Here is a 17077-nt window from a genome sequence, read left to right on the forward strand (position 1 = left end):
AGAATTGCAATTTGTACAACATGTTACGAATTGGAATTTGTATGTCTTTTGAATTTGCAACACGTACAATATCCTATGATTTTGCAAAACATATGTTGCTAACATTAGCTAGGGGTTGCTAGGTGTCTAATGCTAACTTTAGCTAGCTGGCTAACGTTAGCTAGGATAAGGGTTAGGGTTAGAAGTCAAGGTTAGGATTAGGCTTAGGGGAAAGGTTAGCTAACATTCTAAGTAGTTGCTAATTAGTAAAAATGCTAAGGTTGTCTGTAATGAGATTTGAACAAGCGACCTTGGGGTTACTAGACGGCTGCATTATATGCCCACCCATCCACCTTGACCAACAACACTTCTTTCATTTTTGCCTTAAGTAACCTTCTATCTTATGTAACAATACCAAATGTAACATATCATACTAATTTGAGTGTCCCGGATTTACTTTTACTATGTTACCTCTTTGAGACCAGTCTGGAAATGCATACAGTGCATTCAGAAAGGATTCAGACCACCTCCCTTTTTCTACATTTTGTTATGTTACAGCCTTATTCTAAAATGGATTAAATACATGTTTTTCCTCATCAATCTACACACAATCTATCCCCAATCTACATATCATCCTAACCAATCTGCCCTCCAAATACACCTCTGCTGTCTTCAACCAGGATCTCAGCGATCACTGCCTCATTGCCTGCGTCCGTAATGGGTCTGCGGTCAAACGACCACTCCTCATCACTGTCAAACGCTCCCAAAAACACTTCAGCGAGCAGGCCTTTCTAATCGACCTGGCCTGGGTATCCTGGAAGGATATTGACCTCATTCCATCAGTAGAGGATGCCTGGTTATTCTTTAAAAGTGCTTTCCTCACCATCTTAAATAAGCATGCTCCATTAAAAAAAAATAGAACCAGGAACAGATATAGCTCTTGGTTCACTCCAGACCTCACTGCCCTTGACCAGCACAAAAACATCCTGTGGAGTTCTGCATTAGCATCGAATAGCCTCTGTGATATTCAACTTTTAAGGAAAGTAAGGAACCAATATACACAGGCAGTTAGGAAAGTAAAGGCTAGCTTTTTCAAACAGAAATTTGCATCCTGTAGCACAAACTCCCAAACGTTCTGGGACACTGTAAAGCCCATGGAGAATAAGAGCACCTCCTCCCAGCTGCCCACTGCACTGAGGCTAGGAAACACTGTCACCACCGATAAATCCACGATAATTGAGAATTTAAATAAGGAATTTTCTACGGCTGGCCATGCTTTCAACCTGGCTACCCCTACCCCGGTCAACAGCCCTGAAGCCCCCACAACAACTTGCCCAAGCCTCCCCCATTTCTTCTTCACCCAAATCCAGATAGCTGATGTTCTGAAAGAGCTGCAAAATCTGGACCCCTACAAATCAGCCGGGCTAGACAATCTGGACCCTCTCTTTCTAAAATTATCCACCGAAATTGTTGCAACCCCTATTACTAGCAGGTTCAACCTCTCTTTCGTATCGTCTGATATCCCCAAAGATTGGAAAGCTGCCGTGGTCATCCCCCTCTTCAAAGGGGAGACACTCTAGACCCAAACTGCTACAGACCTATATCTATCCTACCCTGCCTTTCTTCGGTCTTCGAAAGCCAAGTTAACAAACAGATCACAGACCATTTCGAATTCCACCGCACCTTCTCCGCTATGCAATCTGGTTTCCGAGCTGGTCATGGTGCAGTTCATCCACGCTCAAGGTCCTAAACGATATCATAACCCCCATCAATAAGAGATAATACTGTGCAGCTGTATTCATCGACCTGGCCAAGGCTTTCGACTCTGTCAATCACCACAATCTTATCGGCAGACTCAACAGCCTTGGTTTCTCAAATGACTGCCTCGCCTGGTTCACCAACTACTTCTCAGACAGAGTTCAGTGTGTCAAATCGGAGGGCCTGTTGTCCGGACCTCTGGCAGTCTCTATGGGGGTGCAACAGGGTTCAATCCTCGGGCCGACTCTTTTCTCTGTATATATCAACGGTGTCGCTCTTGCTGCGGATGATTCCCTGATCCACCTCTACGCAGAAAACACCAATATGTATACATCTGGCCCTTCTTTGGACACTGTGTTAACTAACCTCCAGACGAGCTTCAATGCCATACAATTCTCTTTCCGTTGCCTCCAACTGCTCTTAAATGGAAGTAAAACTAAATGCACGCTCTTCAACCGATTGCTGCCCACACCTGCCCGCCTGTTCAGCATCACTACTCTGGACGGTTCTGACTTAGAATATGTGGACAACTACAAATACCTAAGTGTCTGGCTAGACTGTATACTCTCCTTCCAGGCTCACATTAAGCATCTCCAATCCAAAATTAAATTTAGAATTGGCCTCCTAATTCGCAACAAAGCATCCTTCACTCATGCCGCAAAACATACCCTCGTAAATCTGACTATCCTACCGATCTTTGACTTCGGCGATGTCATTTACAAAATAGCCTCCAACACTCTACTCAGCAAATTGGATGCAGTCTATCACAGTGCTATCTGTTTTGTCACCAAAGCCCCATATACTACCCACCACTGCGACCTGTATGCTCTCGTTGGCTGGCCCTCGCTTCATATTCGTCGCCAAACCCACTGGCTCCAGGTCATCTATAAGTCTTTGCTAGGTAAGGTACCGCCTTTTCTCAGCTCACTGGTCTCCATAGCAACACCCACCCGTAGCACGCGCTCCAGCAGGTATATTTCACTGGTCATCCCCAAAGCCAATTCTTCCTTTGGCCACCTTTCCTTACAGTTCTCTGCTGCCAATGACCCGAACGTACTGCAAAAATCACTGGAGCTGGAGACTCATATCTCCCTCACTAACTTTAAGCACCAGCTGTCAGAGCAGCTCACAGATCACTGCACCTGTACATAGCTCATCTGTAAATAGCCCATCCAACTACCTCATCCCCATACTGTTATTTATTTGATTTATTTTGCTCCTTTGCACCCCAGTATCTCTACTTGCACACTCATCTTCTTCTATCACTCCAGTGTTTAATTGCTATATTGTAATTTTTCGCCACTATGGCCTATTTAATGCCTTACCTCCCTTATCCTGCCTCATTTGCACACACTGTATATAGACTTTTTCTATTGTATTATTGAATGTATGTTTGTTTATTCCATGTGTAACTCTGTGTTGTTGTTTTTGTCGCACTGCTTTGCTTTATCTTGGTCAGGTCGCAGTTGTAAATGAGAACTTGTTCTCAACTAGCCTACCTGGTTATAATGAAAAAGCAAAAATTTACAAAGCAAAGCAGTGCGTAATGACAAAGCAAAACAGGTTTTTAGAAAATGTTTCAAATGTATTAAAGATAAAAAACAGAAATACCTTACTTACTTAAATATTCAGACCCTTTGCTATGAGACTCGAAATTGAGCTCAGGTGCATCCTGTTTCCATTGAAAATCGCCGAGATGTTTCTTCAACTTGATTGGAGTCCACCTGTGGTAAATTCAATTGTTTGGACATGATTTGGAAAGGTACACATCTGTCTATATAAGGTCTCACAGTTGACAGTGCAGTTCAGAGCAAAAACCAAACCATGAGGATTGTGTCGAGGCACAGATCTGTGGAAGGGTACCAAAAAATGTCTGCAGCATTGAAGGTCCCCAAGAACACTATGGCCTCCATCATTCTTAAATGGAATAAGTTAGGAACCACCAAGACTCTTCCTAGAGCTGGCCGACAGGCCAAACGGGGGAGAAGGGCCTTGGTCAGGGAGGTGACCAAGAACCCAATGGCAGAGTTCCACTCTGGAGTTGGGAAAACCTTCCAGAGGGACAACCATCTCTGCAGCACTCCACCAATCAGGCCTTTATGGTATAGTGTCCAGAAGGAAGCCACTCCTCAGTAAAAGGCACATGATAGCCTGCTTGGAGTTGCCAAAAGGCACCCAAAGGACATAAACCATGAGAAACAAGATTCTCTGGTCTGATGAAGCCAAGATTGAACTCTTTGGCCTGAATACCAAACATCACGTCTGGCACCCTCCTTAAGGTGAAGCATGGTGAAGCATGGTGGTGGCAGCATCATACTGTGGGGATGTTTTTCAGCGGCAGGGACTGGGAGACTAGTCAGGATTGAGGGAAAGATGAACGGAGGAAAGTACAGCGAGATCCTTGATGAAAACCTGCTCCAGTGCGCTAACGACCTCAGACTGGGGCGAAGGTTCCCCTTTCAACAGGACAACGAGCCTAAGCACACAGCCAAGAAAATGCAGGATTTGCTTCGGGACAAGTGAATGTCCTTGAGTGGCCCAGCCGGAGCCCGGACTTGAACCAGTTTAAACAACTCTGGAGAGACCTGAAAATAGCTGTGCAGCGACACTGCAGAGAAGAATGGGAGAAACTCCCCAAATACAGGCGTGCCAAGCTTGTAGCATCCTACCTAAGAAGACTCAAGGCTGTAATCACTGCCAAAGATGCTTCAACAAAGTAAAGGGTCTGAACACTTATATTTCAGTTTTTTATTTGTAATACATTTGCAAACATTTATAAAAACCTGTTTTTGCTTTTTCATTATGGGGTAATGTGTGTAGGTTGATGAGGGGGATTAAAACAATGTAATACATTTTAGAATAAGGCTGTAACGTAACAAAATGTGGAAAATGGCAAGGGGTCTGAATACTTTCTGAATGCACTGTATGTTCCAACACAATTAAACAGCACAACTGTCCTGTTCTAGACCAACAGTAACCGGTTCGAGACCAGACAGTAACCGGTTCGAGACCAGACAGTAACCGGTTCGAGACCAGACAGTAACCGGTTCGAGACCAGACAGTAACCGGTTTGAGACCAGACAGTAACCGGTTCGAGACCAGACAGTAACCGGTTCTAGATCAACAGTAATCTGTTCTAGATAAACAGTAACCTGTTGTCTTTAGATAGTAACCTGTTACTGTAACCTGATATATTTCATCTCTGTGTGTTTGTCTGTGTAAGGGGGTGGCTGGCTAAATGGAGCTCTATGCAGCAGTAGACACTCAGATGCGTTTTAAAGCAGGCTGTGTACAAATTATGCATTAATGAGCCATCATGTGACCTGCTTCCCCAACTGCTGGTAAAAATAACTCAGGCCTCCTGTGGGGATGTTGATATCTGCACCTATTTCAGGATTATTCCTACCCCATTGTGTGTTTGTTCCTGTATTCACACTGCTGTTTCATCTAAGATGACACTGTCAGTGTGCCCAAATCCTTTTAAAACAGATCACAGCTCATTTAGATGTCTACCTCTTTGTCTTGCATCCTCTGTCTCTCTTGTTCTATCCTTCACTTTTGCTCTCTTTTCAACCTCATGCACACGTGCATACACACTGCATAGTCATTGGCTGATGTTGATGGACTAGACATTGCTCTACACAATAGTCCTAGAATAGTGATTTTCTATAGTTGACATTTAGTCTGTTCTTCAAGGAGGCCTTGAAACGGAAAAATCAACAACAAAAATCTCTATAGACGGTTTGGTTGAGAACGTCACAAAAACTATGTGCACGCTCCACTGGGGCAGAAGGCCCTGTCTTGTTGTGATACTGGATGGCCAGATAGCTAGCAACAATGACAAGAAAATGCCATGTGGGAAATCTTAAGTAGCTCGTTTCGATTAGTTTTATCCTGATACCGTGTCTGGTTTTTAAGTGTTTTGACTGATGGCACATCTATGCTGTTATGGCTCAAATTCACTAGCTAGCTAACTACCAACTGTAACAATGTATTTGACTTTATTTATGTTTTCAATAAACATTGAAAACGGACTGTAGTTTACATGTGGTAAACAACCTAAGCCAACCCTGTCTGTTTTGCCCCATGGTTGCGCACACCTCAGTTTTGTTGCTTAACAACCAACCCATCTATTTCACAACCGTTGTTCCCGAGCAGTATAGTGCAGTGCAGTTTGGCACTGATCTCTGCGTTCTATTGCTAGTTTGTGAGAGTTTGCAGGCAGAGGGAGAAAAGGAGACCGTATCCCTAGTGCAGATTTAGACGTAGAGGGATTTGCATATTTATGTATATTAATTTACAGCATCGTCCCTTGATCACACAAAAAAAGGTTACGTAAGTACCAAATTTACATCACTCCAAAAGTGAGGCTCGTGTTGGCTTTCACTGAAAGCATACCTGAGGTGAGTTTACCAGATTACTAATAGTAGGTTTGTTTATAGTACCCAAGACCAGTCTGGGAGTTAATTTGACCAAAAGGAACTAAAGCATAAGTACTGTAACACATTGAATGTTCGATTCAATTGATCCCACAGAGACAAGTAGACATGCAGACACATGCACATGCATCATTAGCAGAATAGGAAACTGTAAAGCTGGTCCGCCACTCACTCTTTTGGGTCCAAAGAGGTTATGATACAGAGTTCTAAACCTCTTCCTGGTGTAGTTGCATCGGTAAGCTCCGCCCATCAAGTACTCAAAGACCAATCCGATGTCAATGAGACTAATGCGGTAGTCTGGTGGCAGGTTACCCTGGGGACCAAGAGATTGGTCAGACAAAACCGCACACCCCCATGACAGCTGAGCATACGATGGTGAAAGGAAGGGAAAACGCCCCACACAAATCATACACACTTCACTTCACACATCTACGCACTTGTTTGGTGTTAATAATAATACGTGATTAGTTGATTCACCTTGAAGTAGATCCAACTGAACACTGGATATTCTTGCTTAGAAAAAACACACAAGGTCAGTGAGTATACAGCACAAGGCCAAGGAGAGATGGGAGACACAGACCCCCCGATAAGATCACAGAGCTTATAACCTAGTTTAAATGAACTTATCTGAGCTTAGTTTAATTTAACTTAGTTCAACAGCACTGAGATAGACATCAGTATACTGTACTCTGAGAGAAGAGGGGTAGAGGAGTAAAGGAAGGAGGAGGAAGAGGGGACAGAAGAGGGAGACCACGAAAATAGGGGAAATGTTAAGGAGAAGATGGAAAATTACAAATCTTGAGGAAGTTGAAAAATATACAAATCTGATCAATGCTTACTTAATTTGCCTGATCACTCTGTGCTAATTTGCATTTGTAACGTATGACCAGATCGTATCAGGGGTTCAGTGCTGGAAGAGAAAGACGGACAGACGTCTGAAGATGAGGATAACAGGAGGACAAATGAGAGAGCGTTTTTTGATAGAAATGGACCTTCATCATCCACCTTCAGATAGAAATCAGAGCTCTCTGATCCAGTGAGGGGAGGGAGAAATCGGGAGGATGGGCTGGGACAATGATCATACATCGACGGATGATTTGATACCATCTCATCCACTGCCCCTGGTCACTTTTAGTGGAACGCTCCCTGTATTCCCTTGTCAAAAAGCGCTCCATTTGGTTTCTGTTATCCCAGTAAAGCCTCACAATTATCCAGCCAAAGCTCAGAGGCAACACTGTGGGTGAACCCCAAAGCAGGATGTGCTTGTGTATTTTTTCACACGTTAATATGAAACGTACCACTATAACGTTCTCCTTCCACCTCATTGAACGGCCTTAACCTTGTAGTGTGAACACACTGTATCCCACATTGGCTTCACAGTATCTATTATGATGTCAGAGTCCTCCCCTGCCATTACCTTCAAACAAACTGGGTGGGCAGGATTTGAACTTATGGGACGACTTTATTGGTTCCATTTCATCAGACAAGCTCAATCAAACAAAGCTAAAGTAGTTGAAAGAAAACATATAACATTTGTTTACCAGGTCTGCTTACACTCTCATATGGTTGTCCAAAGTACTGGCAATCATATTAATTATGTATGGGCCTCCAAGTCAATCAATTGCAGATAAGAGCAAAGCGCACTGTGGGAGCAGATAAAGGAAAAACACACTACAGGTTCACTCAGAATCTTTAACTCTGCATTTTATAGACAGGTGAGGTTTTGTCCTGGGTGTGTCTTCCTCTCTGCTGGCTGTGGTCAATCCCTTCTTTCCTTGATCCCTTTCCTTTCCTAGCTCTCTTTATTTGACTATTTTTCTCCCTCCCTTTTCTTTCTTCCTTTCCTAGCTTCCTTTCCTAACTTCCTTTCCTTCTTGCTTTCCTCTCTACTGGCCGTGGTTAATCCCTACCACATACATGTGAACTCCTCCTTTTCTTTCCTAGATTCCTTTCTCTCCTTTTTCTTTCTCCCTTTCCTTTCCTCCTTTCCTAGATCCCTTTATTTTCGTAATTTCCTAGCTTCCTTTCCTTTTCCCCTTCCCTATTTCCCTTTCTTTATTTCCTTTCCTTTCCCAGCTTATGTTCCTTGTTTCCTAGCTTCTGTTTCTTCTCTACCTTCTTTTCCTCACCTCCTGCCCTATCTAGGAAAGGAGGAAAGGAGGAAATGAAAGGAAGCTAAGAAAGGAGTAAAATAAAGGGCATTAGGAAAGAAGGAAAGGGAGCAAGGAAAGGAATAAAGGAATCTAGGAAAATAGATAAGGGAAGTATGGAAGGAAAGGAAGTCAGGAAAGGAGAAAAGGAAGAGAGAAAGGAGGAAAGGAAGCTAGCAAAGAAAAGGAAAAGGAGGAGTTCACATTTATGTGGTAGGGATTAACCACAGCCAGTAGTGAGGAAAGGAAAGGAAGAAGGAAAGGAAGTTAGGAAGGGACGAAAGGAAGCTAGGAAAGGAAGAAAGTAAAAGGGTGAGAGGAAAGGAATCTAGGAAATAAAAGGAGGAGTTCCCATGTATGTGGCATTGGTTAACCACGTCGAGTATATGGCGTTAGTGTTGGTTTTAGTGACATGCTAGTTTTAGTCACAGCTAGTTTTAGTTACAGGCTAATGCGGGGCTGCAGCTGGATGCATCTCGATTAGTATATGTGCTATCTGACATAAGAAAATGCTCTGATACAGCATAATCATTCTGATCAAACCTACAGTGCCCTTCTCCTTTATCTTCAATTGATTGCATTGGGCAATTGTACTGTATATGGCAACTAACTGATGAATTGGGGCCATTGTATATGTCAACTAACTGATTAACCTTTATTTAAAAAATATGTAACAATTACTGTAACAACTTGCCTTCATGATGCTAGGTACGAAAGTCTGAACCCAACTAGTTTTTATCACAGGTAACTTCAGGTTGTCTCATTCCAGCACCAGGGGCTCCAGGGGTTAGAGTTCAGGGGCAAGTTACACACTAAAGCCAATAACAAGCATCAATAAAAATGCCTGAAACCCGATTCTTCACACTTCTACCGAAGTGTGCAGTAGCACACTCCTGCTCATGGACTTAACAACGGCGTCCCTTCATCTGATGCTTACACTAACAATTCCATGCTTTTAAATCCATGATGGGCAATTGCACACTTCAAGAGAGGGGTTGGGAATCATGATGTAGCCAATGACAGTCTAAACTTTCCTCCAGAGAGAGAAAAGGGGAACAGCATACATTTGGGCCACCCTGGTGAAAGCAATGCATCCTACTACTGCACACCAATACCATACATTCACTAGTACCATACCTTCACACAGCAGGACAAGAGGAAAGAGGAAAACACAGATATTTGGTTAAAAAACCTATGGTTAAATATTTGTGTTTTAAATGAACTTTAAAAAAATATTAAATATAAATATTTAATATATATATTCCAATATCAGTTTATTGGACAGAATATGTTTGGGCCTACCTAGTGAAAGCAATGCATCCTACTACTGCACACCAAAACCCAACACACTACCATACCTTCACACAGCAGGACAAGAGAAAGAAAAGAAAACAGAGATATTTGGGAAAAGCCTAGAGAGCCATGCACTACGGTTAAATATTATACTTTATTTCTCAGAACAAGAATAGACCGACGAGTCTCAGAAGAAAGTGCTTTGTTTCTGGCCATTCTGAGCCTGTAATCAAACCCACACATGCTGATGCTCCAGATACTCAACTAGTCTAAAGAAGGCCAGTTTTATTGCTTCTTTAAATCAGGACAACAGTTTTCAGCTGTGCTAACATAATTGCAAAAAAGGTTTTCTAATGATCAATTAGCCTTTTAAAATTATAAACTTGGATTAGCTAACACCAAGTGCCATTGGGACACAGGAGGTGATGGTTGCTGATAATGGGCCTCTGTACGCCTATGTAGATATTCCCTACAATAGTCATTTCCAACATTAACAATGTCTACACTGTATTTCTGATCAATGTGATGTTATTTTAATGGACAAAAAATGAGCTTTTCTATAAAAAACAAGGACATTTCTAAGTGACCCCAAACTTTTGAACGGTAGTGTGTATTCCAATATCAGTTTATTGGTGTGAATTAGTAATGCGCCGGTCAGCTATTTGTTCACCCGCACTCGCCCACAATTGCTAATAACCCATCCGCAACCGCCCGACTATATGTGACAAAGTGGAATATGATAATTAGTATATATGTAGCTTCTCTTCTGTCATTACTTGTTGCCCTGAAAAACAAAATAAACCCTTGCTCACCAGAATAAAGTCAGAAATCGCTAGAAGGAAATGCTTCAATGTAGTTGACGTCGGTACAATTTGTTTTCTTTTTCCGCTTTCATCTCTGCTTCTCTTGTTCAGCGAAGATGTTTACAGCCCAGGGAGAAAATGCAACCAAAAAAAATGATTTTCGGTGCAAAATTTCCAATTTGACTGGTTTTAAGGAAGTATAAAGCTGTTAAAACAACCCAACATGTTTTTGATAATATTTCTGTTCAGCTTGGATGCATATTTTATGTGGTTGAAACACTATCAGCTTTTATGATGCTGATAAATATAGCACTTTTAGAGACGGTCCTTAACCATTCATTCCCTTAAGATGCTTCAAGAAATAAATTATATTTCTCCACACTTTACACACAAGAGTAAAAAAAATTATGCAATAAATGCTTAATTCTGCAGGATTAAATATTATATTAGGGTATGTTAGAGGTTATAGACCTACAGTCAGTTGCCAGATTTCAGTGAGGCTACTTTAACCCTTTTGAACAGTACAGTTCCCTTGACGTGCCGTTTCGAAGTCCCTGTCTTGTGACTGTTGAATTTCTATAGCACTTCACAATCATCACACATAACATAGCCAGCACTGCTATCATCCTCTTTTACCACTTCACCAAATCGTTACCAAACATTAGACTACTGTTCTGGTCCTCTCTTCTATAACATTAGACTACTGTACTGTCCCTCTCTTCTATAACATTAGACTACTGTTCTGGTCCTCTCTTCTATAACATTAGACTACTGTTCTGGTCCTCTCTTCTATAACATTAGACTACTGTTCTGGTCCTCTCTTCTATAACATTAGACTACTGTTCTGGTCCTCTCTTCTATAACATTAGACTACTGTACTGTCCCTCCCTTCTATAACATTAGACTACTGTTCTGGTCCTCTCTTCTATAACATTAGACTACTGTTCTGGTCCTCTCTTCTATAACATTAGACTACTGTTCTGGTCCTCTCTTCTATAACATTAGACTACTGTTCTGTCCCTCTCTTCTATAACATTAGACTACTGTTCTGGTCCTCTCTTCTATAACATTAGACTACTGTTCTGGTCCTCTCTTCTATAACATTAGACTACTGTTCTGGTCCTCTCTTCTATAACATTAGACTACTGTTCTGGGCCTCTCTTCTATAACATTAGACTACTGTTCTGGTCCTCTCTTCTATAACATCAGGCTACTGTGCTGGTCCTCTCTTCTATAACATTAGACTACTGTTCTGGTCCTCTCTTCTGTAACATTAGACTACTGTTCTGTCCCTCTCTTCTATAACATTAGACTACTGTTCTGGTCCTCTCTTCTATAACATTAGACTACTGTTCTGGTCCTCTCTTCTATAACATTAGACTACTGTTCTGTCCCTCTCTTCTATAACATTAGACTACTGTTCTGGTCCTCTCTTCTGTAACATTAGACTACTGTTCTGTCCCTCTCTTCTATAACATTAGACTACTGTTCTGGTCCTCTCTTCTATAACATTAGACTACTGTTCTGGTCCTCTCTTCTATAACATCAGGCTACTGTTCTGGTCCTCTCTTCTATAACATTAGACTACTGTTCTGGTCCTCTCTTCTATAACATTAGACTACTGTTCTGGTCCTCTCTTCTATAACATTAGACTACTGTTCTGGTCCTCTCTTCTATAACATTAGACTACTGTTCTGGTCCTCTCTTCTATAACATCAGGCTACTGTTCTGGTCCTCTCTTCTATAACATTAGACTACTGTACTGGTCCTCTCTTCTATAACATTAGACTACTGTTCTGGTCCTCTCTTCTATAACATTAGACTACTGTTCTGGTCCTCTCTTCTATAACATTAGACTACTGTACTGTCCCTCTCTTCTATAACATTAGACTACTGTTCTGGTCCTCTCTTCTATAACATTAGACTACTGTTCTGGTCCTCTCTTCTATAACATTAGACTACTGTTCTGGTCCTCTCTTCTATAACATTAGACTACTGTACTGTCCCTCCCTTCTATAACATTAGACTACTGTTCTGGTCCTCTCTTCTATAACATTAGACTACTGTTCTGGTCCTCTCTTCTATAACATTAGACTACTGTTCTGGTCCTCTCTTCTATAACATTAGACTACTGTACTGTCCCTCCCTTCTATAACATTAGACTACTGTTCTGGTCCTCTCTTCTATAACATTAGACTACTGTTCTGGTCCTCTCTTCTATAACATTAGACTACTGTTCTGGTCCTCTCTTCTATAACATTAGACTACTGTTCTGTCCCTCTCTTCTATAACATTAGACTACTGTTCTGGTCCTCTCTTCTATAACATTAGACTACTGTTCTGGTCCTCTCTTCTATAACATTAGACTACTGTTCTGTCCCTCTCTTCTATAACATTAGACTACTGTTCTGGGCCTCTCTTCTATAACATTAGACTACTGTTCTGGTCCTCTCTTCTATAACATCAGGCTACTGTGCTGGTCCTCTCTTCTATAACATTAGACTACTGTTCTGGTCCTCTCTTCTGTAACATTAGACTACTGTTCTTTCCCTCTCTTCTATAACATTAGACTACTGTTCTGGTCCTCTCTTCTATAACATTAGACTACTGTTCTGGTCCTCTCTTCTATAACATTAGACTACTGTTCTGTCCCTCTCTTCTATAACATTAGACTACTGTTCTGGTCCTCTCTTCTGTAACATTAGACTACTGTTCTGTCCCTCTCTTCTATAACATTAGACTACTGTTCTGGTCCTCTCTTCTATAACATTAGACTACTGTTCTGGTCCTCTCTTCTATAACATCAGGCTACTGTTCTGGTCCTCTCTTCTATAACATTAGACTACTGTTCTAGTCCTCTCTTCTATAACATTAGACTACTGTTCTGGTCCTCTCTTCTATAACATTAGACTACTGTTCTGGTCCTCTCTTCTATAACATTAGACTACTGTTCTGGTCCTCTCTTCTATAACATCAGGCTACTGTTCTGGTCCTCTCTTCTATAACATTAGACTACTGTACTGGTCCTCTCTTCTATAACATTAGACTACTGTTCTGGTCCTCTCTTCTATAACATTAGACTACTGTTCTGGTCCTCTCTTCTATAACATTAGACTACTGTTCTGTCCCTCTCTTCTATAACATTAGACTACTGTACTGTCCCTCCCTCCTATAACATTTGACTACTGTTCGGGTCCTCTCTTCTATAACATTAGACTACCGTTCTGTCCCTCCCTTGTATTTATTTTCAACTCTCCATTTCACAGCTTTTCTCTTATTGAATTAAACTCCGACATTGTAAAATAAAATAAAATCAGTGGATCGACGTTAACTTTTTCTGCCCAAGATCCCAAAGGCATTTGGTAATTGGCGTGTATTTGGCGCACTTCAGTTAGACCCGAAAGCTTAGGCTTAGGCTACACACTGACACCATATACAAATGCTGAAAAAAAAACTCAATGTAGCCTGTAGAAATGAATTGCAAAAGAATGACACATTTATGTATATTAACCCATTGTTTTATCTTTATTCAACTGCCAACCACTTGCCCTTCATCCACACAATATTTCATGACCCTAAACCTGCCCGCCTCACAGATATAACCCGCTGGGACTGCGGCTTTTGAGTCAACCTGAGCATCACTAGTGTGTGTGTGCGCGTGTGTGTGCGTGTGTGTGCGTGTGTGTGCCACGTGCATGTGTGTGTGCGTGAGATTCTTTAGTCCAATCCTGAAGTACCGGAACCCTTCTCACCCTGCGTACAGAGCTAAGGGTTCTGGGAAGTTTAGATCGTGGATGGTTACACCATGACTCACTGTAACCTCTACAGCTCTCCCATTGTAGCACATGTTACTGCAATCCATTATGCTTCGATTCATCTGATCTGAATACGGATGCTGCTGACCTTTCTATGAGCTCTCACTAGAGGTCATAATCTTGAATTAAGGACGCACATTTGCGTACAATTGTTTTGTTACATAGGTACTGTAGTCCGGTCAGATTATTATCTAAAGGCTTTTGGGTAACACTATCACAAATGTAATAATAACTTATTAGTGAACGATTTATAAACTATTAATAACTAAACATTCCGTTATTTGTAAACATTATACACATTTATAAGAATATACTGTGTAGGCCGTAAGTATTATAAGTCTTACAATTCAAAAGCATGTATAACATTTGAATACACAAGCATCTAAGGGCATAATAGCTTGTTCATTAAAGCTAATAAAGTTAGTGCCTTTGGTGTATTATAGAATAGAATCAGTATTAGAGGGCTAAGGGACAAGCAAGACAGACAGCGAGACAGAGAGTAGTGGAGAAATGAATGCGTCATATGCACTCAACAGTCCAATCTCAGACTGGCTCTATAATGAATGACATGATGATGTCGTACACACTCAATACTCGAAGAGACACTCAATTTGGCGTAAGTTACACATATAGCAATACATAATGGCAGCTCATTTTGAGTATTTGGGCCTAGGCTATGTTAACTGTGACAGCCACAATTAGAGGTGGGCCTTCCCTGGTTTAAGGTCAGATCCACAGGACTACAATACGTTTGACCAATCTAAGGTTGTTGTGCATATGGGTACATAATACCGCGTTGGACTCAAATGGAGTGAGTGTGTACAGAGCAAAAGAAAGAGTAATGGGAGGGGTAGAGAGAGACAAAAGACGGAGACATCTCTAGGCAGCCGCGGCTATAACCCCAGCTGAAAAGGAGAAAATCCGGCTCCTAGATGCGCCGTTAGCAACAATAGCGATCTACAGAGCTAAACGCAATCTGCAAACAAAAGCAACACAAAGTCTAGACCAATAGAACATGTGCTGCCCTTGCGTTCGCACACAAGCTAACATTCACACCGACGCCTACGCGGTCACACACTCTTAACTGTACCTTTTTGACGTCTCTGACCAGGTGGTGCAGTGTGTTGGATGGTCCATGCCTCTGACAAAACAAACACAAGCACAGTTCAGTCCGTGAGTCACGCCCCGACCTGCAGCAAGTTGCAGAGCTACGACAAACGGTTCATTTGAATCAAGTACCACGCTGTAGGTATAGTATTATGCTGTTGTTCATAATGAACACGTGTGAAGGACGTCATATCGTCTTATGTAGCTGCTATAAAGGCTTCAGGAATGCATACCTTACAGAGGAGAACAATGTTATGGCTGTTTGATACATTCCATATGACATGGAGTCAGTGAGAGGTCAGAGTTCAGAGCTGTCAGCCATGGGGGAGCTGTAGTGAAGTACCGTGTTGTAGAGCTCCTCCAGTCTGGAGAGGGTGAGGAAGCGATGCATGCTCACTCCGTTCTCGATCAGCAGCTTGACGAAGTCCACTCTGTCCAGCACCAGGGCATCCAGCATAGACTGCTCCAGAGAACCCACCTACCATACAAACAGGGAAGGCACAGTCAGTCAACTCAGGCTTAACCATCAAGAAACAGCATATGGATGGATACGGCATAGATTTCACACTTTCACTTGGACAGGGCCGCCTGTAGTCTATACTGTAAACAAGGGAGTGAGAAGTGATAGGCTGGGTCTTACAGGCCACTGCTGTCCGTAGATGAAGATCTGGCTGCGGGCAATGTCCACTCGGTTCCAGGCCAGGGCCAGGCTGAGCTGGTCAGGAGCCGATGCGTTGGCACCTAGGAGGAGGAACAGAGGGGACAATAAACCATGTTCGAGAGCATCAATTTTGCTCAGTCGATCAACAAATAATAGCGAATAGTTATTTGGGGTGCATGGTGATTTGTCGATCATTCCGTCAGCAGTCGCCGACTGCAATCTCAAATCACTTCTTCTGCTAGCTTTGGAAGGTTTTATTTACTTTTTTCTCTGTGGGTGGGCAGAACATCACTGTTTAGCAAGCAACAAAGGAGATGTATTTGTGCGGTTCTTAAATGAAAGTCCAAGGCAGTTGTTCTTGGCCTCCGACACCTACCTCTTGCTTTCTTTTTGAGAAAGGATATTTGTCAAGCTGTCGGTGATGTGATAAATTCTTTTGTGAAAAGCACTTTAACCGGTAGTTTGAAAACTCAAATGCTGAAGGGAGGCAAGTTTGAGGCTACACACCTTTTATGATGACTGACGGCTCTACTCAGCAGAGATATTTCACAGGCGTAATAATGGGAGCTTTTGCCGAGCTTGGTAATGAGATGCAGAGTGGTGTAATAGGAGTTTAATAGAGAAATCGGTATTAAAAGGGACTGCTCCCGTTTATCACTGGTTTTAAATAACACTTCGCTCTCCAAGGCTCTGTAGTTGGTGGAGTTTATGGACCTTATCCCGCATCAATTACCCTCTCTCTCACTCTCTTTTTCTCTGTCTCTCTTTGTCTCTCTCTCTCTCTCTCTCGATCTCTCCCTATTTATTTCAGTGTGTCAGTCTCTCGCACACAGTCTTTCTCTCACTCTACCTCTTTCTCTCTGAAAACACACAGTTTGCATAATAAAGTCGGCACTCTATACTGGCCATGCTTGTGACAGTCCATCATGCCAGATACAGAGATCAATCACAGAAATAGAGAGGGAGATGGACAGAGAGATATGAATAGGAGGAGATGAGATGCAAAAAATTATGAGTGTGGGGGAGAAGGATGCGTAGAGAGTGTAAACATGCTAGAAACACGCATTCCCTA

The 17077-nt window shown here is 42.0% G+C and overlaps 1 protein-coding gene across 4 annotated transcripts in view; it reads right to left on the minus strand.

Annotated features, from left to right (window-relative positions):
- trpm3 (transient receptor potential cation channel, subfamily M, member 3) overlaps window positions 1-17077 on the minus strand; it is a 245231-nt gene that overhangs the window by 77217 nt on the left and 150937 nt on the right. For all 4 annotated transcript variants that reach the window (XM_071353639.1, XM_071353637.1, XM_071353638.1 and 1 more), the window contains exons 10-13: window positions 15985-16085; window positions 15688-15822; window positions 15328-15378; window positions 6349-6489 (exon numbers count right to left, since the gene is read on the minus strand). In XM_071353639.1, coding sequence (XP_071209740.1) covers window positions 6349-6489; window positions 15328-15378; window positions 15688-15822; window positions 15985-16085 — 428 coding nt within the window. The remainder of the gene's footprint in view (window positions 1-6348; window positions 6490-15327; window positions 15379-15687; window positions 15823-15984; window positions 16086-17077) is intronic.

Source organism: Salvelinus alpinus, chromosome 19 (assembly GCF_045679555.1).
Source record: "Salvelinus alpinus chromosome 19, SLU_Salpinus.1, whole genome shotgun sequence".
NCBI classification, from domain to species: Eukaryota; Metazoa; Chordata; class Actinopteri; order Salmoniformes; family Salmonidae; genus Salvelinus; species Salvelinus alpinus.